Source organism: Pyrus communis, chromosome 14 (assembly GCF_963583255.1).
Source record: "Pyrus communis chromosome 14, drPyrComm1.1, whole genome shotgun sequence".
NCBI classification, from domain to species: domain Eukaryota; kingdom Viridiplantae; phylum Streptophyta; class Magnoliopsida; order Rosales; family Rosaceae; genus Pyrus; species Pyrus communis.
The window spans coordinates 2486775-2509697 of NC_084816.1; the positions used below are offsets into that span (position 1 = coordinate 2486775).

General features: G+C 35.7%; 4 protein-coding genes across 4 annotated transcripts; 2 read left to right on the forward strand and 2 right to left on the reverse strand.

Moving 5' to 3' along the window:
- Positions 1–1881: 1881 nt before the first annotated feature.
- Positions 1882–4004, forward strand: LOC137716275 (BTB/POZ domain-containing protein At1g55760-like). The gene is made up of 4 exons (XM_068455702.1): positions 1882–2415; positions 2603–2748; positions 2958–3076; positions 3221–4004. The coding sequence occupies exons 1-4, from the start codon at positions 2297–2299 to the stop codon at positions 3821–3823; spliced, it is 987 nt and encodes a 328-aa protein (XP_068311803.1). The 5' UTR covers positions 1882–2296; the 3' UTR covers positions 3824–4004.
- A 3655-nt stretch (positions 4005–7659) lies between these two features.
- LOC137714168 (subtilisin-like protease SBT5.4) lies at positions 7660–12764 on the forward strand. The gene is made up of 11 exons (XM_068453445.1): positions 7660–7758; positions 7860–7969; positions 8066–8163; positions 8267–8431; positions 9443–9548; positions 10400–10949; positions 11216–11313; positions 11392–11637; positions 11729–11843; positions 11927–12140; positions 12229–12764. Exons 1-11 carry the CDS (start codon positions 7675–7677, stop codon positions 12762–12764), a joined length of 2322 nt encoding a protein of 773 aa, XP_068309546.1. The 5' UTR covers positions 7660–7674.
- Positions 12765–13623: 859 nt separating this feature from the next.
- On the reverse strand, positions 13624–15668 carry LOC137715626 (pre-rRNA-processing protein pno1-like). Its single transcript, XM_068454971.1, has 3 exons — positions 15555–15668; positions 14557–14754; positions 13624–13845 (listed from the first exon to the last, which is right to left on the reverse strand). Exons 1-3 carry the CDS (start codon positions 15666–15668, stop codon positions 13624–13626), a joined length of 534 nt encoding a protein of 177 aa, XP_068311072.1.
- A 384-nt stretch (positions 15669–16052) lies between these two features.
- On the reverse strand, positions 16053–21127 carry LOC137715602 (protein DNA-DAMAGE INDUCIBLE 1-like). Its single transcript, XM_068454940.1, has 16 exons — positions 20935–21127; positions 20795–20827; positions 20358–20485; positions 20169–20277; positions 19797–19913; positions 19447–19512; positions 19107–19169; positions 18983–19027; positions 18672–18733; positions 17821–17914; positions 17637–17729; positions 17457–17526; positions 17291–17361; positions 16864–16921; positions 16555–16580; positions 16053–16366 (listed from the first exon to the last, which is right to left on the reverse strand). The coding sequence occupies exons 1-16, from the start codon at positions 20998–21000 to the stop codon at positions 16238–16240; spliced, it is 1230 nt and encodes a 409-aa protein (XP_068311041.1). The 5' UTR covers positions 21001–21127; the 3' UTR covers positions 16053–16237.
- Positions 21128–22923: the final 1796 nt, after the last annotated feature.

Sequence of the window (22923 nt, forward strand, 5' to 3'; positions counted from 1 at the left end):
TAGTTCAGGAAAGTAACGTGGATGACTGGTAGAAGAAAAGCAACGAGGAATTGCTTTTCAACAACTACCCTTCTGCCATTGACTGGGAAAAAGACTTCTAATCATCTTTATTCAAGGTTTATAATAACAACAATAAAATCTTATCTCACTATATGAATTCTAGAATGTTATTGTGTTTGATTTTGCGTTAAGTTTTTTTGTTAGTTTCAAGTATTCTTTATCTTATCTTAGAAGTATATGTCCAAGTATTTATATGTCTTCTTCTACCCCTTTTATCCTGAGCTTCTGTGTCATAATTACATCTTCTAATTGAAACATTTGTAGATTTTCGATTCACGTGTTTAAAACATCTTACCCGATATATATTCTCTTTCCAATGGTATAGATATCGAGTCAAAATCATCATCATGACAAATGACTCACACGCAATAAAAAAATTTAAAAAAAGTCATTTCCATGATATTTGCTCGTTTAAGATTCCTTCTGTCATTTCATAACACTTTTACTCATAAGTGTTTATGTTATAAGTATTGTTATCATAAACACGTTGAAATTAAAAAATCACTGTTGCAATTGCAAATAATACTCTCTGATATAAAAAGGAGAAATGCTAAGGATATGTTAAAAATGGAACTCTCTATAACTTCTCTATCATCTCATATGTTAACATCAATTTCTATGCCAATATTATAAAGGGTAAATTACACTTTCATACTTCAGGTTTGGGATCTATTTTAATTCCTTACAACATCTTTAAAACATTTCACTTTCATACCTTAAGTATTATTTTATTTCAAAATAATACCTCTGTTACATTTTCCATCTATTGATCTGTTAAATGCTGACGTGACTGCCATATATATGACATGTGGTTGCCAAATGTCTGCCACGAGGCAAATAAAATATTTTTTTAATTTTTTTTTTTAAAACCTGAATTTTCTCAAAAAAAAAAAACCCCAGTTCGTCCCACTGGAGCCACCCCTTTCTCCCATCCCCCATCACCCCTCCCAAAAATCCTCCATCACCCACAAAAATTCCACCCGAGATTAGGTGGATCTACCACAAAACTAGTCCAAAAATCATCTCAAACTCAAAGTATTTTCAAAACCCACCCATACTGAAAATCACTAGATCCTGACCCGAGGGGGGCGGGGAAGGGGGGGACGAACTAGGTTTGGGGTTTTATTTTCCTTCTTCTTCTTCTTCCTACTGATGCTGCTGCAGGTTTTTTGGGTTTTGTGTTAGGGATAGGGATGTGGGTCGTTGGGGGGGGGGGGGCGCCGGGGGAGGGATAATGGTTTCATTTTTTTTTTATTTTCTTTTTCTTGAGAAAATTCAGGTTTTTTTTAAAAAAAATTAAAAAATTATTTTATTTGCCACGTGGCAAACATTTGGCAGCCACGTGGCATATATGTGGTAGTCATGTCAGCATTTAACAGATCAATGGATAGAAAATGTAACGGAGGTATTATTTCGAAATAAAATAGTACTTAATGTATGAAAATGAAATGTTTTGAAGATGTTACAAGGAATTGAAATAGATCCCAAACCAGAGGTATAAAAGTGTAATTTACCCAATTATAAAACATTATGTCAAACATGAGGAAGAGAGTCCATAAAAAATCTTATTTTTTAGAAAATCTCTTTAGCATTTCTCTCTAAAAAGAATATGTTCATTAGACATTAGACATAACAATAAATAAGCAAGGGTATTACTCAAAAGTATAGATGCTTTGCTTCAAAGCACCAAACACCCATGCCATGACCAATTTATGAGAAACAAACCAAAAATCCAAGCTAATAAATCCCCAACCCGCGCCCGCCCAACAAACCATCCCCATACTCAAGAGACACCTCTCCCTTTTTCTCTCTACACCCTACCCCATTCCCTCCCCCTCTCTCTCTTCCAAAACAAACCTCACTATCGATGGCGTAAAGAAACAACCAAAGCAAAGCTTGCGTGCCCGAAACCATAGGAAGAATCGCAACCCAATGAGATTTAAATAACAAGGATTAAAACCCATCTCCAAAAACTTTATCTTCTTCTGAAAATTTTTAGATTTTTCACACTGATACAGTAGAACCAGAAGAAAAACAGAGTGAAACAGTGGGAAGAGAGAGAGAGAGAGAGAGAGAGAAGAACGGTGTCGTTTTGGTTCGTGTCACACGCTAATGAGAAGTAGCGAGCATTGTGCGAATTGTCAACCTGGGAAAGCCGGGAGAGTATCTGTTGGACGGTATTTTCGACTGCATCCATGAAATCACGACGGCTCTGGCTTTTTCTGCTGCTAATAGGATGAGCGATTCAGCTTACAGAGTCGAAACGACGTCGCGCCTCGCCCAATGGAGGATCGACAACTTGGCTTCCTGCACATACCGAAAGTCCGATCCTTTCAAGATTGGCAAGTGGAACTGGTCAGTCATAAAATTCTTCCTTTTTTTTTTTCTTTAAGTTTTAATTTTCTTTACCAATTTCCTTGGTTTAATTGAAATCATTGATCAAGAAGCTTAATGAAGAATTGCCCATTAATCTTTCGATCATATATATGATAATCTGATTGGTAACTGGGAATTTTGATATATATATTTTCTGGGATTGAAGGCACTTATCTGTGGAGAAGAACAGAGTGTTGTTTGTTAGATTGTATCCAGAGATATCGAATTTGACGAGAGATAATCCGCCGATTGCTTCGTTTATTATTCGAGTCGTGTGTTCTGTTGGTGATCGAAAGGCCTTAACTCATCCAGGTAATCCTCAGATTATGTTCATGATATTAAGTATTGATGTGTCGATATCATTGTCACCAACAAAACGTAGCAACATGTTACGAGTGTATCGATACAATATCGATGCATGTCCATTCCTGAGAATTTCTTTGAGGATTAACTCGAATGCCGTTGTTTAAGATATTGTTCTTTTTTTTTAATAGACTCTATCTTTGTTACATTTGTTTTAGAAGTTACAAACAAAAAGCTCAAGAGCAATGATGATTTCATTTGGGCTATTGACGTTCCCTTAACCGGAAAATTCATCATCGACATTGAATTCCTTGATTTGAAGACTGCATCCGGAGAGGTAAGCATCTTGATTTGATGAAATTTGCATAGAGCTAACAAAATCACATTGTTCGTGCGGAAATGAGATTAGGGTAAGCAAAAGTGTAAGTGCTGATTTAACCTTTCCTAGTTTGACAAGGATAATTTGCCGTTACATGTATAGGGTGGAGAACCTTGCTCCATTTGGGCTGGAGGATTGACGCAAAAGCGATCAAATGCAACTGCTCTTGCGTCCCTTAGTCGAATGTTAACAGAAGGCATCCACACGGACATCATGATTAACGTGTCTGATGGAAGCATTGGAGCTCATCGGGCGATGCTTGCTGCTCGATCAACAGTTTTCCAGAGCATGTTTTCACATGACCTCAAAGAGAGAGAACTGTCTACCATAAACATCTCCGATATGTCAATTGAGGCTTGTCAAGCTTTTCTTAATTACATTTATGGGAACATCGGGTATGAAGAATTTCTGACCCACAGGTTGGCACTTCTCCATGCTGCTGATAAGTACGACATCTCTGACCTGAAAGACGCCTGCCATGAAAGTCTTTTGGAAGATATCGATAAAAAGAATGTACTCGAGAGGCTCCAAAATGCATCTCTATACCAATTGCCGCGATTGAAAACCAGCTGCATGCGGTACCTTGTGAAGTTTGGGAAGATTTATGACATCCGAGATGATTTCAATGCTTTCTTGCTATGCGCAGACAGGGACTTGATAGCAGAAATCTTCGCCGAAGTTCTTGGTGCCTGGAAAGGGTTCTGAAGTCTGCAAAAATAAAAGAAAGTCAAAAGCGTGGCTTCGTATCTTGTTGTCATGATGATTCTTTAGTGCAGATGCAGATTGAAATTTTCTGTCTTCATGTACATATATATTGGTTCTGTCGACATAGAAGTCGCCATCCATGTTACAGAAACATATATTCTTGAATTCGACAATGAAATTTGAATGATTTTATATTTTGTTCTGTTCTTTTTTATTTCAGATAACTCGGGCCAAGTGAGTTGATATGTGTACACTGAAATTACTTTACCATCTTTTCCATCTATCCGGGATCAATTGAAAAAGAACCTAGAACAAAGATTTTATCCACTTTCTAATAAAAAGCAATCCAACTATCTGAAATGATATCGACCAATGTCAAACAATATGATCGAAAGGGTGGTCCTATCCGCACATCCATTTTTACCTCACACACCCTTCTCAATTTCCAGCCGTCAGCTCAGATTCAATGGACAAAAATTAACAAGGTGTATGAGATGTAAAAAGGGTGTGTAAATAGCACTACCCTGATCGAAACTGTATTCAATGGGGAAAAGTAAGCATATGCAATTTATGGGATCAGTCATCAGTATTAGTATTAGTTTTCACCAAAAAAAAAGAGAGAAATTTTTGTTTGCCGCATAAAACACGAACACATTCTTACTCCGATATCAGATAGTTTAGTAAACAACATCAATGTGAATTCAAATTCCAACAACTCAATCCAACTCCTCCTCAATCAAATTTCTCCTCACCCTACTACGGATTACTAATCATGTCATTAATATAATGATATGGAAAGTAACGAAGACAAAATAGTATATGAATTCTCCTTTTCACTCCAGAGTTTTAAAACTCAGCATGAGCAAAGCAACCAGAAGGGCAACTGGGCAAGTTTCAAAGCAAAGTAGCTTACCTTGGAGAGAAGCTCTCAGTTGGGGTTCTCTCTTCTTCTTTCTAACATTGATGTAACGATAGCTCTCTTCTTCTTCTTCTTTCAACTGAAATTTGAGAGACAAACCCTGATAAGGTGAAACATATTCAGACATTTTAAAGTAAGGAAGAACAACTTCTGGGAGCTGCTTTTTATATGCATTGCTGATGGAGAGAATTGGAGTGGTTAGTGGGAATACGGAAAGAATATTTTTAGAATCATTCTTTTAATTTCTTTTTGTTTTTTGGGGTTGACTACATGACAAAGTGGGCTTTGGAGCCCTCAAAAATATCTATCTACATGAACTCTTCCAACACCCAGCCCAAACTATTTTGCAGATACAGAGAGACAGAGAGAGAGTTAGGTATCAGTAGATCGCGTTCGGGTTTATTTATTTATATATACGTCGTGTTTCTATCAACTTAGCTGATCGACGACATGCATGACAATATAAAGACAATCATACAACTCATGCTATTCATAAGAAAATTGAGAAAACTATCATTTACTAATACTAATATCAGTTGGACTGTGTTGTATACATTAAATCTTATATTTTATAACGTGGTCGTGGCTTAATCTGTGACTCTTGCATCATGATTTTGTAGTTTTATGGTTGCTTTGTTTTCTTTTCCTTTTTGTTCAATTTCATTCAGGAAAATAAAATAAATTAAAAAAAAAAAAAAAGGAAGCTCAAATAGACTCAAGTATATATGTGGAAAGTGATTAGATTACAATCCGATCTCTGTTTACCTTTTTTGGTGAATGAAGGGCCTCAGCATACAAACCAGCATGTGAAATAATATGATCATTTTACTAATTGGAAAACGATAAGTTCCCACCGTAATAAATTACACTATGTTTGGATGAGGGAAATAAACTTAGAATTTTGATAAAAGTCAGAATTTATAAATTGACATGTACCAATTTTCTTATTTGGATTCATAAACATAGAAATTTAGAATTTCCACTTGAAAAATAAAAACTTGGAATTTGGGACCTCCAATTCCCAAGTTCAAATTCCATGTGAATATGTGTCATTTCCCAATTTCTATGATTGAGAGTTTAAAAATAACAAATTCCTTATTCAATTCCATTGTTATTTTAAGTTAACCAAACAAGAAATTTACAAATTCTAGAATATAAAATCTCATCATTTCAATTTCCGTCATTTTTAAATTTCTTAGTAATCTTAAATTTCTTCATCCAAAAATAGATTCCTTAGCAGCAGATAAACGTCAATTTGTTATGTTCTTCTTTGAGGGGGAAGGCTTGGAGTTATGGCCACATGTTAAAGTCAGAAGGTTGACAAAGACCAGAAAAACCTTGAAAGCATGGTTTCTACGTTCTGCCTAGTTCTAGCATCCCGCAATCCTTAAGCATTGTTTTTTATTATCTGTATATGATCTCTGTTACTTCTTACACATTGAGAAAACCTCATGTTTACTTAATTTTCTTAATCACATATTCCGTTGAATCAAATCTTCACACGACTTGCTCAATTTTCTTCAACATTGATTCTTTTGATTGACACGATTGTTTGTTCAGGGCATAGACTTTAGATTTCTAGTTTCAGAATGTTGGATAATCAATTTAATCTCGTAGATTTTAAATTCATTAAGAATCAAGGCTCTAAATAACCATTCTATACGCTATAAAAATCAACTGTGTCAATAAATAAGGAAGAAATTTGAGCAAAATGAAGTTTTCTCAAGACATATTTAAGAAAAAATGAGAGTAATTTAGTTCAACCTAAGACCCAAAAAAAGTTTAAATAAAATTAAATCAAAAGGCTAGTCTAAATTCTAATGGTCAAGAGGAGCCTTGAGTGCCTCAAAATGTGTCATGCAGCAATCATAAACTCTTATTTGTCTAAAACTGCATTGATAACTTTATCCATATTCTAGGAGTGTGATCCTCTTTAAAAAAAAATTCTTCTTTAGCCCTCTTTTTTTTTTCTTTATTTGACGGCAAAACCACATAATGGGCAGCCTAATTTGGTATCAAATTCGTCATTCACGAGATTTGAACCTAAGACCTCTCACATCCAAGTGAAGAGAAATATCATTAGACCGTAGTACTGAGTAACATTAGTCATCTCCTATTTAAATGGTCATGATTAAATCACGTTAATATTTTGTATTGACTTTGTTAAAAAAGAATAAGAAAATGAAGAAAATGAGAGAAGAAGTAATGGAAGATGAGAGAATTTAGAAGAGAGAAAATCATCCTCGATATTAACCTAGTTGAAGGTTTGCATTGCCTCCAAAGCAAAAGTTTGGCCGGTCCACGATAAATAGGCATCTCGTGTTGAGATTTTTGTTTTTATAATTTTTTAATTACTTTTTTTCTCAGATGGTCAAATTATATAGTTGCTTAAAAAAGTTGAACAAATAATCTTTTATTGCCAAATCAAATGGTCGATCAGTTGACTAAAATTCCTCAAACGAAAGGAAAATAAAAATCTCATAAAAGCAGACTAATTGATGCTAATTGTTGATTCCGTGTACTTAATTTCTTGTCAAATTCAATCAGAATCCCAAAATTAATATAAAATCCAGCATATTAATATTTGAGTAATGGAGAAAATAGCTATTTGCAAAATAGTCAAATTGTCTTTTTAAGGCCACTAATTTTTCCACCAAAATTTTCAAAATCTCATCTCAACCATACATCCAAATAAAATAAATATATAAATAAATAAATATAACTGTTTGCAATGATTTTTAAAAATTATATTTTTCCCAAAAAATTCCTCAAATTCCAACTTTCAAATTGGAAGCATCCCATCACTTTCCGTTATTGGTGCAATAGGAGGAAACAATTTTTGCTTCCAAAAACAGGCAAAAACAGCGTTTTAAAAACAGGAGAAGGAATAGCCTCTTTCCACACACTTCTTCTCTTCACAAAATATTGACAGATGGGAATTTCAACTCTCCCTCCTTTTCTTCTCATAGTTCTTCTCTTCTCTTTGTTTCAGATTCCAACATATGCTGCCAAAAATGTATGCATGCATTGCTTTCTTTCGCTTCGTCGAATTAATTTTTTGAAGTTTCGTTCTGATCAAATTTCACTAATGGCTTTGATACTATTTCTTTGCTTCAGTCTTACATTGTGTACTTAGGAGCACGTCCTCATGTTCTGGATCCTTCGTCTTCCGATCTCGATAGCGTGACAAATTCTCACTACAATCTGCTTGGAACAGTTTTAGGGAGGTATGGACACTTATATGCTTTCTGTGTAGGGTTTGAATTTTCTTTTTCCATGCTAATATGGTTGGATTTTTTCTTCTGTTCCAATTTCTTCAACAGCAATGAAAGGGCACAAGAAGCAATATTTTATTCATATACGAGAAATATCAATGGCTTTGCTGCAATTTTGGATGATGAAGAGGCTGCTCAGATTGCAAGTAAAATATATTTTTTGAAATCAATTTTGGAAGTTTTTTATTTGCAGTTTCCTCTTCCTTCCTCCGTTTTTTTTTTCACAATGCATTTTCTGTGCATCTGCAGATGATCCAAATGTTGTGTCTGTCTTTCCAAACAGAGGAAGAAAGCTACACACAACTCGTTCATGGGATTTTCTTGGATTGGAAGAAAACGGTGAAACCCGGCCCGGTTCAATTTTGAAGAAGGCACGGTTTGGTGCAAATACGATTATAGGAAACCTTGATACTGGTAATCGTAATTAGTTTGTTGCTAATTTAGGTTAAATTGTAAATTTTGGAGTGTAAAATCGGCCACATTCTTTGCTTTCCTTGATATATTTCTGCTCCAATAAATGTTGCTTAAGTGTTTTTGAAACTTGATTTCGTATTTGAAACTTGATTTGATGTGCACGCGTTTTTATCATAAAAGTATTTCTTGTAATTTCGACTGAGAATGCTGCTGCATTTTATGTTGCGATAATGCCTTTGACGTAACCACATCAGTTCAGCGTTTTTTCATATTATATAACTAATTTTATTCTAAAAAAAGGAATAACTTATGGTTTCATCACGGTTTACCCATCATTCTAGAATTCAAAAAAAACTCACATAGGCATATTGTTATATAATTTAACAAGTTCAGTAAATGATATATACGATAGTTAGATTCAAATGTTATAATTTTTGAAAACCCTACCAACCGAATATAGCACTTTGCATAATGATTTTTAGTATTTACCAACCCATATTTTATAGCCTTTGGCATGTTGATGTCAAATTCTCTGACAAACCAATTTAATCTATTTTTGTTTTACTTCACTACAAAAAGAGAATTTCATTTCTTAGAAATTAACTGCAGTAAGAAATTTAAATGTAGATCAGTCAAGACTGTGCTTCTAATTTCTGCTTCATTGGCATTTTTCGGAAATATGAACAAATTGATCTAGCTATAAATTTTTAATTAAAAATAGAAACGGAAGAATTATTAACAGACAAGAAATTGACACAATTATATAGAGTTATTGTCTATTTAATGTCCTTTGTTTTTTTTTTTTTTTCTTTTTTGAATAAGAAGTTATAACTATAGTTTTATTTGTGAATATTTCCTAACTTTCTTTGGCATGTTTTCTCCATGCGTTCTAGTAATTTTCCATTATGTATACATATCATTCTGTGGCCAACACTATTCATTTGTCAGTCATGCATGATTTTTGACATTTTCTTGTTATGTGCTATGTTTTCTTTATTGGTTTTGTAATAGGTGTTTGGCCGGAATCAAAGAGCTTTAGCGATGAAGGGATGGGACCAATCCCATCTAAATGGCGTGGAATCTGTCAGCTCACCAAAAATGGTTCTCGTTGCAATAGGTCCATTCTCTTCTCCACTTCTTGCTCCTTTCTCAAATAATTTCATTTTTTAAAGTAGGTTACATTTTTTGAATGGTACATTGGTCCCAATTTGTATCTTCAGTTGGTCCAGAATCTTGATATGTAAGGTGAAAAAACCAATAGGTGTAATTGAATCTTACTTAATTCCGTTGCTTATCCGGGCGACTTTTGCTCGCTAATGCATGTGGGTGCCCATTGCATAAACAGCCAGAAATCGCTCATTCACGCAAGCAATTATCTTTAGCGCTGTTCCATTATATACTTGCTCCAATTAATCTATGTATGTCAACGAACTTTCTTGATATTTCACTTATTAGGAACTTGCTTAAACGAATGAGTGCAAATGAATGATTGTTGTTAGTATTTCACTTATTAAACACTTGCCCAACTAATGTGGGGTAGGTTCTCACCAATATGTTAGTTTCTGCTAGTTAAGAACAACCATCATTTGTTTTGATCAGATGGTATATTATGGGATGTGATTGGGTAATTGACTTCTGAAAGTAAAATAGCATACATTGGAAATTGTTGGGTTACATCTATGATCTAAAAGGCGAACTTTAATATAAAGTTTGAATAAAAAGGCCGGGGGGTCCTTGCTACAACGTAACCTAAAGTTGTGTCTCCCACCTGTTTATCCAGTGTTGTATATATACTTTAGCAATAAGTCAACTGGATCATTGTTTATGTTGCACATTTTCAACTCATGCAGACGTAATACCACCAACTATGCTGGCAATGTTTGTGTCACGTCGTTATTTAATTTGGTTAATGCAGTTGTTTAACTAGGCGATAACGGCTGATGTTAATTCGGATTAACACTTGCGTAGGAAGCTGATCGGAGCAAGGTACTTCAGCAAAGGATACCTCGCGTATGCTTCCATGGTTAACTCCACTGCAGCCAAGTCCATCCAGCCCAACGCTCGTGACTATGCCGGTCATGGCTCACACACCCTTTCAACGGCTGGTGGTAATTTTGTTCCTAGAGCAAGTGTTTTCGGTAATGGCAATGGCACTGCAAAGGGTGGATCCCCAAAAGCTCGGGTGGCTGCGTACAAAGTATGCTGGCCGCCAATCAATGACAACGAGTGCTTTGATGCAGACATTTTGGCCGCTTTTGAAGCTGCAATTAGTGACGGTGTTGATGTGCTTTCAGTGTCTCTTGGTGGTGAAGCTGTAGAGTTTTTTAATGATGGGATTGCAATAGGGTCCTTCCATGCTGTTAAGAAGGGCATCACTGTGGTCAGCTCAGCTGGCAATTCAGGCCCTACTCCTGGGTCAGTGTCGAATGTGGCACCGTGGATGCTCACAGTTGGAGCTAGCACGATAGATCGCGAGTTCTCCAATTATGTTTCTCTTGGCAACAAGAAGCATCTCAAGGTATTTAAAACTAACACCCTAGTCCCTAGTCGCTAGTCGCGTGTTTATTGTAACGAGTAATGCAATAGGGGTAACATTAATCTATGACATGATATGGTAGTTGGTGTGCGAATAAACAGTGATATAAACAATAACCCTAATCACTATTAGTCTGTTCATCATCACGAGTAATGCTACAGATATGACATTGATTTACAACATGATATGGTAGTTGATGTCCTAATCAACAGTTTAACATCCTTAAGTAACCATATTCTTGTTACTAGGGAGCAAGTCTTTCCTCTACAGGTTTGCCAGCTGAAAAGTTCTACCCATTGATCAGTGCAAGCGATGCTAAAGCTACTAATGCGTCTGCTTCTGAAGCGTGAGTAACATCAATTTTTCAATGATATGCTTGTGCATAATGTACATTACTTAACTGTACCTTCTCCAACTTCTTCAGCCAGCTCTGCAAACCTGGTACCCTTGATAAAAAGAAGGCGGAGGGGAAAATTTTGGTTTGCGTTCGAGGGGAAAATGCAAGAGCCAACAAGGGTCAACAAGCTATTCTTGCAGGCGCTGTTGGAATGATTTTGGTCAATGATAAGCTAAGCGGGAATGAAATCATAGCTGATCCTCACTTGCTTCCGGCTTCACACGTTAATTTTTCCGATGGAGAATCTGTCTTTGCCTACATCAAGTCGACCAAGTACATATTCTGATCTTTCATTTTGTGTGTTTTTTGACCTGAAAAGTTCGTGACTAATCTTCTAGCCTCTCATTCAATGAAAATGAATCAGGATTCCTATGGCTTACATTACTCGTGTAAAGACTGAACTAGGAACAAAACCAGCTCCATTTATGGCTTCATTCTCTTCGAGGGGGCCTAACCCCGTTGAGCAGTCAATTCTTAAGGTAATGTTTGAAATTCTTGTTCATTCTTATGTGCAATGCTTCTTTAAATATTTTATCTAACCTGTTCAATGTTTGCGCATCAGCCTGATATCACAGCGCCTGGAGTGAGTATAATTGCTGCTTATACTCAAGCAACTGGGCCAACTGATGGGGAGTTCGATAAGCGGCGTGTACCTTTTAATACAGAATCCGGAACTTCCATGTCGTGCCCTCATGTATCTGGAATTGTCGGTCTTTTGAAAACCCTTCACCCGACATGGACCCCTGCAGCTATTAAATCCGCAATCATGACCACCGGTACAATTTTTCCCTTCTGGTTTAAGTCACCATAATTTTGTCACACGCATTCGAGTTGTTAATTTTCTTTATTTGGTTCCTTCTGCAGCAAGAAAACGAGATAACAACAAGGGCACAATGCTGGACTCATCCAAGGCCAGAGCAACACCATTTGCTTATGGTGCAGGACATGTTCAACCGAACCGTGCGATGGACCCTGGACTTGTTTATGACCTAACAACCGATGATTACTTGAACTTCTTATGTGCTCGTGGCTACAACGCAACGCTTCTCAAAGTGTTTTCTAAAGAGCCACATAAATGTCCCAAGGCATATAGTCTTTCTGATTTTAACTATCCTTCTATAACAGTTCCCAATCTCCGTGACATGCCGGTGACTGTGACCAGAAGGGTTAAGAATGTAGGTTCTCCAGGCACATACGTAGTTCGTGTTAAGGAACCGGTGGGAGTTTCTGTTACTGTTAAGCCTGGTACCTTGCAGTTCAAGAGCTATGGCGAAGAGAAGAAGTTCAAGGTTGTTCTGAAGGCTAGGGTTCAAGGGCCTCAAGACTATATATTTGGAGAGTTAAATTGGACGGATGGGAAGCACAATGTCAGGAGTCCTATTGTCGTCATGCACTACTAGAGATGACAAAGTAGGGCAATTCTTGTTCATCATTGTTTAAATCCTTCAAGATATGTGGATTTTAGGTTAGGCAGATGTATTTATACGTCTTTTCCGTCATTCCGAAAAGATTTATTTATCGAAAAACATTGGTGCAAAATAAGGGGAATAAAGAAGTTAAAGTATTTATTTGGTTATCATGTTACACATGGAGTAATGTTAGGAAGACTAAATTTGCAAACTAAATTATGTGTCATCTATAAGAATGAGCACGTTTATCAACGCTTAAGCAATAAACCAATCATCAACTTCTATGTCATTTAGTTTCCAACATTTAGTTTACAAATTTAATCTCCCTTGCATTTATGCCAACAACTTCTGCAAGTTTTCACTATTCTTAAAACTACCCTTATCTTTCTTCTTCCATAATTTCTTCCCCTTAAAATTGCAAGCTTGTGAGCTGTCTCTTGACTGTATTCTTAGACTGGAAAGTATCTTTTTTGTGCTTTTTGCTGAAATGCTACAGAGTTTTCTCGGCCTCTGAAAATGGTGATAACCTCAGTAGAATCAATTGTCTCCCTTTAAAAATAAAATAAAATAAAAAATTAGTCTTTGTTCGAAGACCTCGAATGTTTCTTCAACCTCAGTAGAATCATTTTTATCAAGTTTCTTAGTTCTCTCAATCACAGGCACAAAATTATCATAGATCCTAGATAGTGAGACTAATCAACAATTTTTCCACAATTCGTTTATTGCTCACTCTTCACTATACATCTTCATTTGGTTAATAAATCCAAACAGTCTAGTCAAATAAACAGATAATGATTCATCATCTCGAGCATACTCAAAGTCTCGACGAATACCTAGCAATTTCATAGCTCTAACTTGTGAATCGCCTCTCTACTCTTGCTTCAGAATATCCCCACGCCTCCTTTGCAGTCTCTTGGTTCGCAATCTTAGGTAAGATCTCATCTGAAACTGCACCTTGAATCAACCCCAACACCTTTGCGTCTCGGGCTATGGAATCCTGAACCCCAATCTTCTCCTTCTCGGTGAGTTCATCCTCAAATTCATCTAGAATCTCAAATCCTTCATCTACAAACTACCACAAGTTGTGAGACTTGAAAATCGTCTTCATTTGTATACACTAGAAGTCGTAGTTTTCTCTGGTGAACACCGAACTTTGTAGCTCAACACCAGATCCAGCCAGTTCGTTGGTTGACTCAAAATCACAGATTTATGCCTCTTGGATTCGATTCAGAGAATGAGACAATGGTCAGTGAGAGTACAAATGACCATTGCAAATCCATCACAAATGACCATTGCAAATCCACTCACAAAACCAACACGAGTAAAACTCACGTGCCTAGCACGCTAACAACTTAAACACACCAGGTGCTATGACAGTTGGCACCAATTTAGCCTCTGAGCTAGTCTGATCTTAGTCATTCTAAAAACTGGAGGTCTCAGGTTCGAGTTCATCCCTAACCATAGCGCCAAGCTTTCACTTAATGTTTCACGTTTTTGAAGTCAATTTATTTTCCTAGGAGATGCATGAACCATATAATCAAATGAAAAAGATAAGAACAAAATCAATTCATACCAAGATATCCAAAAAAAAAGTTTTCTTACTAGATGGTCCATATGATGTTACAAAAACCTCTTGCAAGCATCCTCAAAATACTCAAAACTATAACTGGCTTAGCATAACTCAAGACAAACGTCTAAGGTGACACAAAACCGAAATCAAAACCTTTCCGCCAATCTAGCAGTAACTGCTCTTAATTTCGAATACACTTTTCCGGCAGGGGACCTTAAGATAAGGCTGCAATCTAGCATTCTCGATTGCAAACTTTATTTTACCACCCTTGCCGGAAAGCCTTCCTATAGCACGAGACAAGTGCACCCTAGGAAGTGTTTTAACGTCCTTGATCTCAAAAGACTCTACATAGAGCTCATCCATCCGCAAAAGGGCAATGGCGTCTATAACATCAAAACCCAGCATGAAGGCCTGAACAAAATCAGCGCACTTCTATAGATTACTTACGGGCTGGTTTGGTATTACTGTGCTTTGAAAAAAAACTGTTTCTGCTGTATTATGTGAGAATAAGCTCATTTTTGCTGCTTCATGACAACGTATCTAAAAAACAAGAATTCATATCATAATATTGTTAGCCTATTTAATTTAATTTTAATTTTATAAATATTAGTTTTTATAAAAACTAGTAATCATAGTAAAAAAAAAAAAAAAAAGCATATTGAATAAGACTTGATGCCCTCAAAATTAAAACACAATTACACTAAACTTAATAGCATACCCGAATTGGTTTATTAGAAATCTCACAATCACAAAATATATTTTAGGATTAAGTACCTAAACCCCTCAATCTTTTAGTGTCATTCTAAGCTCGTCTTAACCTTTTTAAACATTTCAGATAAGTATCCAACCTATTAAGAATATCACATTCATTAAGCCACAGTTAATTTTTCAAACATAGATTATATAGAAAGCCCCTCAACTCAGTATAACATGGTCAACATTAATATTAGTCACCTCAAAATCTAAATTTCAAAAATAGATTATATAATGTGGAACCGGATGATCAAAGGGCATTGAATTGAATGAAAATAGATCCAAATTGAAATTACATTGTCTCCTAACAAATAAGAGGGTTAATAATTCAAAAAGGGTTCCAAGGAGCTTGTTTCTACTTATGTGATTTCTTCATCGCTGATTCTCGACTCATAAAGCTTCCAATTCTTCTTTGTGGGCAATGAAGATGATGGTGGGTACATCATGGCAGTGCGTACCATTTTAGCAACCTCCATGACCTTCTCCCCAATGTTGGCGGGAGTTGTAGGGTGGATTTGTTGCTTTTGCGTTGAGTTTAGAGTTGATAGTCTGATATGAGTGGTTGTGACCATTAATTAGTGAAGGCTATGCTTCTATGACCTTCTATTGTTCTTGGAGCCAAAGAAACCCTAATTAATTATTTCCTGAAAAAAAAAAAAACAAACAAACAAACAAACAAAACAAACCCCTAATTAATTTGACGAATTTTGAACTGGAGCTTTGATGGATGCAACATTTTCAATAAATGGAGTATTTGTTTGGAATGTTTAAAAAAATTATGACCAATTTAAAACGATACTAAAAAATTGAAAGATTTTAAGTACTTAATCCTATATTAGTATTTTAACGATCCAACAGTCCAGTAGTTACTCCACCATCGAAATTCAATCCGAAAAACGTCAATCCAGCAGGGGATAAAAAAAGCAGATTTGAAATAAAAGTAAAACTCAAGAAAATCAAATCGAAGGACGGACTGTCTATATAAATTGCAACCCTCGTTCGTGGGTCTCAATCAATAAGGTTAGATCAAGGGGTAACAAATACATAATATTTTCAACTTCCAACTTTTAGTTGTTGAGTTCCCAAACTAGGCATTAATCCAACAACGAATATGAATTTTGCAAAGGTATAAAGTTTCAAATCAGCCACCGAAAAGATACCCGGCTGCTTGTTCTTCGTTGCCATCAAAAAATTTAAGAGCTTGTATTACCGCATCTCTCCCGAACCCTAGCTCGACAAGCTTTGCAACCTTAGCTTCAAATTCAGATCCCTGCAACCACAACTTCGTCAGATGTAGAAATTTTATTCGACGATCCAACTTCTCTGTATGGTGAACCCCCGAAAGACTGAAAACCCTAGTTGATAACTTAGAGTGGAGATTAAGCAAATGTAAAACACTACAGCATAATTAAACTTCTCGATATAAATTAAAAATAGCGTAAAGCTAGAAAATTTTACCTGAGTCTGGTTTGAACGAGCACTCGCTGTGTCAAGTTTAAAAGGAAAAGGAAACGACCATCAGTTATACGTGGGGAAAATTCATACATGCACTGCTATCACAATTTGCAAGTAACCAATTTAACCGAGAAGAGCAAACAAACTAAATTTCACCTCCCTGACACAAATCATTATTAAGGTGTCCCATTAAACTCCATAATTCTCGTTAACCGATTCAACCAAACAAGAGCAAACAAACTAAATTGCACCACCCAACACAAATCATAACCAAAGCATCCGTTAACGACTATGAGTATTTTCCAAACTAACCAGAAGATTGCCCTCCTGATGGTACAGTTTTGTTCGTATCTGCTGTTCCTGCTGTAACCTAAAGAATACCATTATTAAAGCACAATGAGCAAAATGAAAGAAATATAAATCGAAAGTCAACTGCCTTGCTAAATTTGAAAACGTTTATAAGACAACATATCCTAATGAATGCTATGAACCAAAAAACTATGTTATATCTATAGATTCTACACTTAACAAGAAATTAGCAGGGGATTGGAAGATATGAAAATAAAAAGGAGCAAATACAAAGCCTCATACAAGATGATAAAACTGTTTTTACAGATAAAAACAGAATTTTGATCCTAGATTTTATTATTATTATTATGCATTTATGAACCGGAAACAGCAAACAGCAAACAGCAAGAATCCTTGACTTCAGGAAAAGCATAAACTCGAGTAGACTTACAGGAGCTCCTGAGCTGGATGCTTCCTTGGAGAACCTTTCTTCATCGAGAAAACGAGATGGGATGTCTTTTTCTGAAACAAATGCATAGTTTTAGATTTTTCTTTAGCAAAGGACCTAAATATTCCAGAATATTTTTACATACATACATAGAGATCACGGGACCTACCTTGCAAAAATGGTACAGAAACTTCTCCACCGCCAACTCTCAAAACATTTTCGTTCAAATCTATAATGCACTGAAGACATCTTTAATGTTAAAAGACTAAGTGACTAACAAATGGAGCTCCTCATTAATTACAACCATTGAGAAAGACAACTATCACAGAATTTGGAGTAGGGATTCTACCTGATGCTTACGGAGCATATCCAACCCAAAGAGAAACTCCATATTCGGAGCATCGAGAACCATGAATGAACAAGGGTAAAATATACTTCCAATCTACAGAAACAATGTTAAAAAGCCTGTCACTCAAGTAAACATTTCAGATAGAGTATAAAATAATACAGATTTGCTCAGCATAGGCAGCTACCTTGATTGGAGCTACATGTATTCGACCCAATATCTCTGATTGACCAACTCCATGAGCAATGCCCTTATAACGTTGATCTAAAAGCCTCAACAAGCTAGAGAGTTTAACGCCCAAAACAACACAACATTAGGCTTTTGTTCCTGTAACTCTCACATTATTCATAAAAATATGAAATCAAAAGAATCAAAAGAATTTCTGATAAAGAAAGCAGCAGTAATGCATTCAAAAATTGCCTTCTTTTTCATAAAAGCTTATCAGAAGGGTTGGTTGCCAAAGCAAAATTTATGTGGCTAAAGTTGTATGATATAAAGTAGTCGGTGAAAAAAAACCAACTGAGATTGTTATTGAACTACCTCCTACGGTTCTCTCATGCATCCAAATCAACATCAGTATTCATAAAAATATGGAAAAAAAATAAATCAACAGAAATTCTAATAAAGAAAACAGCAATAAAGCACTAAAAAATTCTCTCCTTTTCGCATGAACTTATCTGAGGGTTGGTCACAAGATCTTATCTAAGTGGCTAAAGTGATATGATATAAAGTAGCTAGTGAAAACAACCAACTGAGATTGTCATCCAAATCAACTTCCGTATTCATCTTAAAATCATGCATGCATATTTATTGTGTTTGGGCCACTGAATGTCCACCATGAAACACACAACCACACAACTAATAGACAGTGGACTGATATCCCAGATAATAGCACCAAACTTGCTAATCCAAAAAGGCACGAGACTCGAGTACATGATCCAAGTATATTCATCAATAGAATATTAAAAATGAGTCGCTTGTGTAAAAATACTTTCACAACCAGTAAAGAGTAGTCTAATACTTAAAATTAGTTCATACCCACAACGCTCGGCACAACTTTTTGATATAATGGTTGACTGCGCTCCACTGTCAACAAATGCCTGGATACAAGTGGAAATAAACAAAGTATGTAACTTTTGCAGTTACTTAAAGTACAGACAATCCATAAAGAACGAGAACTGATAATATTAGTTGAGATGGATAGCCTTTATTGAGTTGTACAGGAAAAATAAAGTGCAGTCGAATTAGGAAGGTAACACAGATGACAGAAAAATATTCTAGCCATCTCATATCACATTGAACTGAAGAGAAAGAAGAGTAACAGTCCTAAGCTATTAGGGAAAAATTACCTTCAACGGGACACCATTCACTTCCATGTCGACATACAACATAACCTGGAAAAGCATAGAACATCAAACAAAATACCAATTTAAAATAATAACACTGGTAGAGAAAGTTGATAATCATACATACCACTCTTGCAAAAGCTTCAGGGTTATGCTCCAGAGCAGCAGCCCAATTTTCATCAATTCCTTTCTGCAAAGGAAATAAGCAATATTAAAAAAGAAATACCCTTAGGGGTGTGTGGAAGTAAAATGGGTGTGTGGATAGCACTACCCTAAAAAAATCAAAAATGAAATAACAAAATACATATTGTGAGCAATTAAGAATTGATTTTTAAGAGTACGTTACCACTGCAAATGTTTTAGGAAAGAACAACTACAGCTCCAGGTTATTAAAGAAACTATGGAGTTGAATTATCTTCTGTGAACCTCACTCCTTTGACAAAGACAATAATCACAATACCACTAACCTGGCGAATAGCAGCTTCAATCTTCTTCTGGGCTTCCACATCAAAAGGATCTGCATAAAGAAGAGCCTGCTCACAAGATTCAGGTAACCAAAAGCTCCATCAGTTACAGGAATTATAAATCATGCCAAAATCTAGATTCAAGAGGTAACACAGGATAAACACGCATACGTACAGAAACAGACATCGCAATATTATTTACAGTTAGTTAGCATCAGTGTATTTCTCTGAAACTTCATCAATTACCATATGGCTATATGTATTTTAATCAGTATGTATGGAGACATATTACAGTGTAGGCCATATAAAGTAGCAACCATCCTACAATGACTATGGAAGAAAATGTAACTTACAAGCTCCTCATCTTGTTTCCGTTTTAGTTCAGATTTTTGGCGATGACGCTCTCGCAAAAGTTCCTGCAGTCTATTGAGATCATTTCCAAGAATAACTTGTGCCAAGTCTGGGTCACTCTGTAAGCTCCAAACAAAAGCAAAGACTATCAGAAACTCACGGGAAGTACAAAATCACACAAACTAGGGCAACGAATTACATTTTGAAAGACTCTGCAACAAACAGTTTATTACCTCAGAATAGCAATGCAAAATTTTAAAAAAGAAGGTATCATTCAACTTATTAATGTCTCTTTTCAAACACTATGTAGCAACTGTCAACAAACGCCAACCAAAACCACAAAAAGAAATTGAAGTATCAGAACATCATGCTACCTGAAACAACTGTGCTGTCAAATTAGAATCATTCCTAATGTGCTGCTGGAAAGCTTCTGGGTTTACCGCAGACCCATCTGGATTGAAGCTCAAGGCAGTGGACGGTGCACTGAGACATATCCACAGGCCCATTAAATGCATGAACATCATAAAGTGAATTGCAAAAAAGTAGAGCATTATCAAATATACCTCGGGGCGGCATTGGACACCATCATTATCAAGTCTTCATCTCTAACACCAAGAGCACTCAGCTTCTCAGAATTCCTCATCTCCCTCCCATTATATAGCAGCTGCTGCTGCTGAAGCAGCACCCGCGTCTGCTTATACGCATCGGAAAATCAAATCACGCATTCCTTATACATTACTCCATTAACTAAACAGCTAACTGGATTCAAAAAACTAGCTTTCAAATCAACAGAGTTCAGCACTTTAAATTGTGCAGATTGCAATTATATTCCAGTTCTTCACCTCTTCCTCTAAATCCCAAGTACAGAAAGATCTAAACTTCACTTCAATCCAAAAGTTTTTTCCCCAAAAAAAACAGCTTAATCCTTCAAATTAAGTATAAAAAAATGATTATTTCATGAATTAAATTAAATTAAATTAAATTAAGTTAAATTTCTCACCTCCACTTCCAGCAGAGCTTTCACATTCTCAACCTATCACAGAAAAATTAAAATTAAATAAAAAAAAATAACTTCCAAATTAAGTTAAAGAACTATCAAAGTAATTGGGGGGTTTCTGAGGTGAAAAATTAGGGTTTTACAGTCTCGTGAGGATCGACGTCTAAGGAGAGGATCTGTTCATCCGCGGTCATCACAGTGATCTTCATCTTCTTCAATCCGTCGATGCGATTGGATCTCCGGAGTGGATTGGTGAGGATTTTGTGAGATTGTATTGTGGGTTGTATCGAATCGGAGCTTCGGGATTGTGGATATGTAGGAGGATTTGTTTGACGAGTTTGGACTTCTTGTCCCACTTGGACAAGAAGGAGAGAAGGATCTTCTGTGATACGAATTAGTTGCACTCGTTGACAAAACGCTCCGTTCTGTTTGCTTTCTCTATAAGAAAGGAGTATTCTTTTACTATTATTATATATACAATAGATTAATATATGCCCACACACAAAATGTGTGGAATTTTTTATTTTGTGTTCAAATTGAAGAAGAGCGGAAGAGACTGACCATTCATCGTATATCGTGCGATAAAAAATTATTAGGTACTATTTATATTTAACTTTAATTTTAGATTTTGAAATAATTTATAACTGCATGATGTACGATGAATGATCACGATCATGGACTCCTAGGATCCCCAGAAAGGATCCATCAAGGATCCTTTTCCTTAGTTTTGGACTTTTATTTCTTCTTTTTAATTGTTTAATGATTATCCACAATTATTATTTTGATTGTTTAACATGAATATCCACAATTACTGAACCTTGTTTATAAACTCAAGTTATGAAAGTAAGGGTAGAGTTGTCTTTTTTGCGTTTTTAGTTGACAAAGACTGTTCTCTTAATAACCGTATAGATATATAATAGTATATGCCCATACATAAAGTATGTGAAATTTTTTATTTTATTTTTAAAATTGAAGGAGAGCGGAAGAGACGAGGATGAAAGATAAGGAGAGCGGAAGAGATAAGGTGTGTGATGGCTTTGGTGTGCAGCCACGAGAGATATGGAGATCGTGGAACAAGGAGGATGAAAGATAGGAAGGGACAATCATGTTTTATTTTAATTTTTTTGTTTCTTTTGTAGAATATTTATAATAAAAATCTAACTTATATACCTAATTTTTTATTCCATTCGGCACCCATTTAAAATAATGTGGGTTCCATTGTATTGCCACACAAGCACATTAACAGTAAACATAACAGAAGGATCACTGCTCTATAGTTTGACAAGTTAAATGACTATATTTAATGGATTTTTAGTTTAGGGATCAAAGTTACAATTAACTAAAAATTAAGGGACTATAACTCCAATTTACTCTTGAAGTTCCCGTATCCCCTCTGTTTGCAAAACCCAATCGTCCTTGTCATGTATCTCAACATAATTCAACTTGAATGAAACAGGGCAAAGAAATCCAATAAATCCAATTACACAGACCTCTAATAACTCTATAAACTAAATTTGCAAGTGTCCCTTAATTACAGTAGTAAAGATGAGTGTTGCTCTTGTATCATAATGTGGGTTCAAATCTTGCCGACTTTCTAATCTAACATCGAATTTAACAACTAATCTAATAAATTTATCGTTTGACAATAAAAAAAAAAACATCATCACATGGGTACGAACGATAGGTCCTCAAAATGTAGACTTTAGGTGGGCATCACAGCTTCCTCTTTTCCCATAAATGAATAAAAAAAATAGTAGGATAGATACAAAGACTTTACAATGACTTCGTAGAGTTAAGTTTCCACGTCAGATTTGCTCTTTGGTTTGGAGTAATATTCTCCCTCCTTCTGTTCTTGTCCTCTTTCCTCCTTTCCTTTCACGTTTTGTTTTTTAACTTATTATTTTTATAAAAAAAATCAATATAAGATGTTAACATGATTTAACAGTAACCATTCAAGTAGGAGGGAAGGGAATGAGAGAGAGATTAAGAGGGGAGAGAATCCTCCTCCTTTTGGTTTTGGGTTCGAGACATGACGCTAGCAGAAACACGAGAAATTTTTAGTTGTGACGGGAACACAAGTGGAACAGCACGTGTTTTAATAGAAATGGTGGGAGATTTTATTTTTTAAGTTA

Bases quoted from the DNA above. Each gene is read 5' to 3' on its own strand.
- LOC137715626 (XM_068454971.1), bottom strand. From the start codon at position 15,668: ATGGTCACAACCACTCATATCAGACTATCAACTCTAAACTCAACGCAA. The intron at 14,755-15,554 runs GTACGCACTGCC...GATTTTGTTCAG, and splicing joins TCATGGAGGTTGCTAAAATG to GCCTTCATGCTGGGTTTTGA. The intron at 13,846-14,556 runs GTCCCCTGCCGG...AACTTGTGGTAG, and splicing joins GATTGCAGCCTTATCTTAAG to TTTGTAGATGAAGGATTTGA.
- LOC137716275 (XM_068455702.1), top strand. From the start codon at position 2,297: ATGAGCGATTCAGCTTACAGAGTCGAAACGACGTCGCGCCTCGCCCAA. The intron at 2,749-2,957 runs GTAATCCTCAGA...CATTTGTTTTAG, and splicing joins AAAGGCCTTAACTCATCCAG to AAGTTACAAACAAAAAGCTC. The intron at 3,077-3,220 runs GTAAGCATCTTG...TTACATGTATAG, and splicing joins TGAAGACTGCATCCGGAGAG to GGTGGAGAACCTTGCTCCAT.
- LOC137715602 (XM_068454940.1), bottom strand. From the start codon at position 21,000: ATGAAGATCACTGTGATGACCGCGGATGAACAGATCCTCTCCTTAGAC. The intron at 20,828-20,934 runs GTAAAACCCTAA...TTTCTGTGATAG, and splicing joins ACGTCGATCCTCACGAGACT to GTTGAGAATGTGAAAGCTCT. The intron at 16,581-16,863 runs GTTAGTTTGGAA...AACTTGACACAG, and splicing joins ATCAGGAGGGCAATCTTCTG to CGAGTGCTCGTTCAAACCAG.
- LOC137714168 (XM_068453445.1), top strand. From the start codon at position 7,675: ATGGGAATTTCAACTCTCCCTCCTTTTCTTCTCATAGTTCTTCTCTTC. The intron at 8,432-9,442 runs GTAATCGTAATT...GTTTTGTAATAG, and splicing joins TATAGGAAACCTTGATACTG to GTGTTTGGCCGGAATCAAAG. The intron at 12,141-12,228 runs GTACAATTTTTC...TTCCTTCTGCAG, and splicing joins ATCCGCAATCATGACCACCG to CAAGAAAACGAGATAACAAC.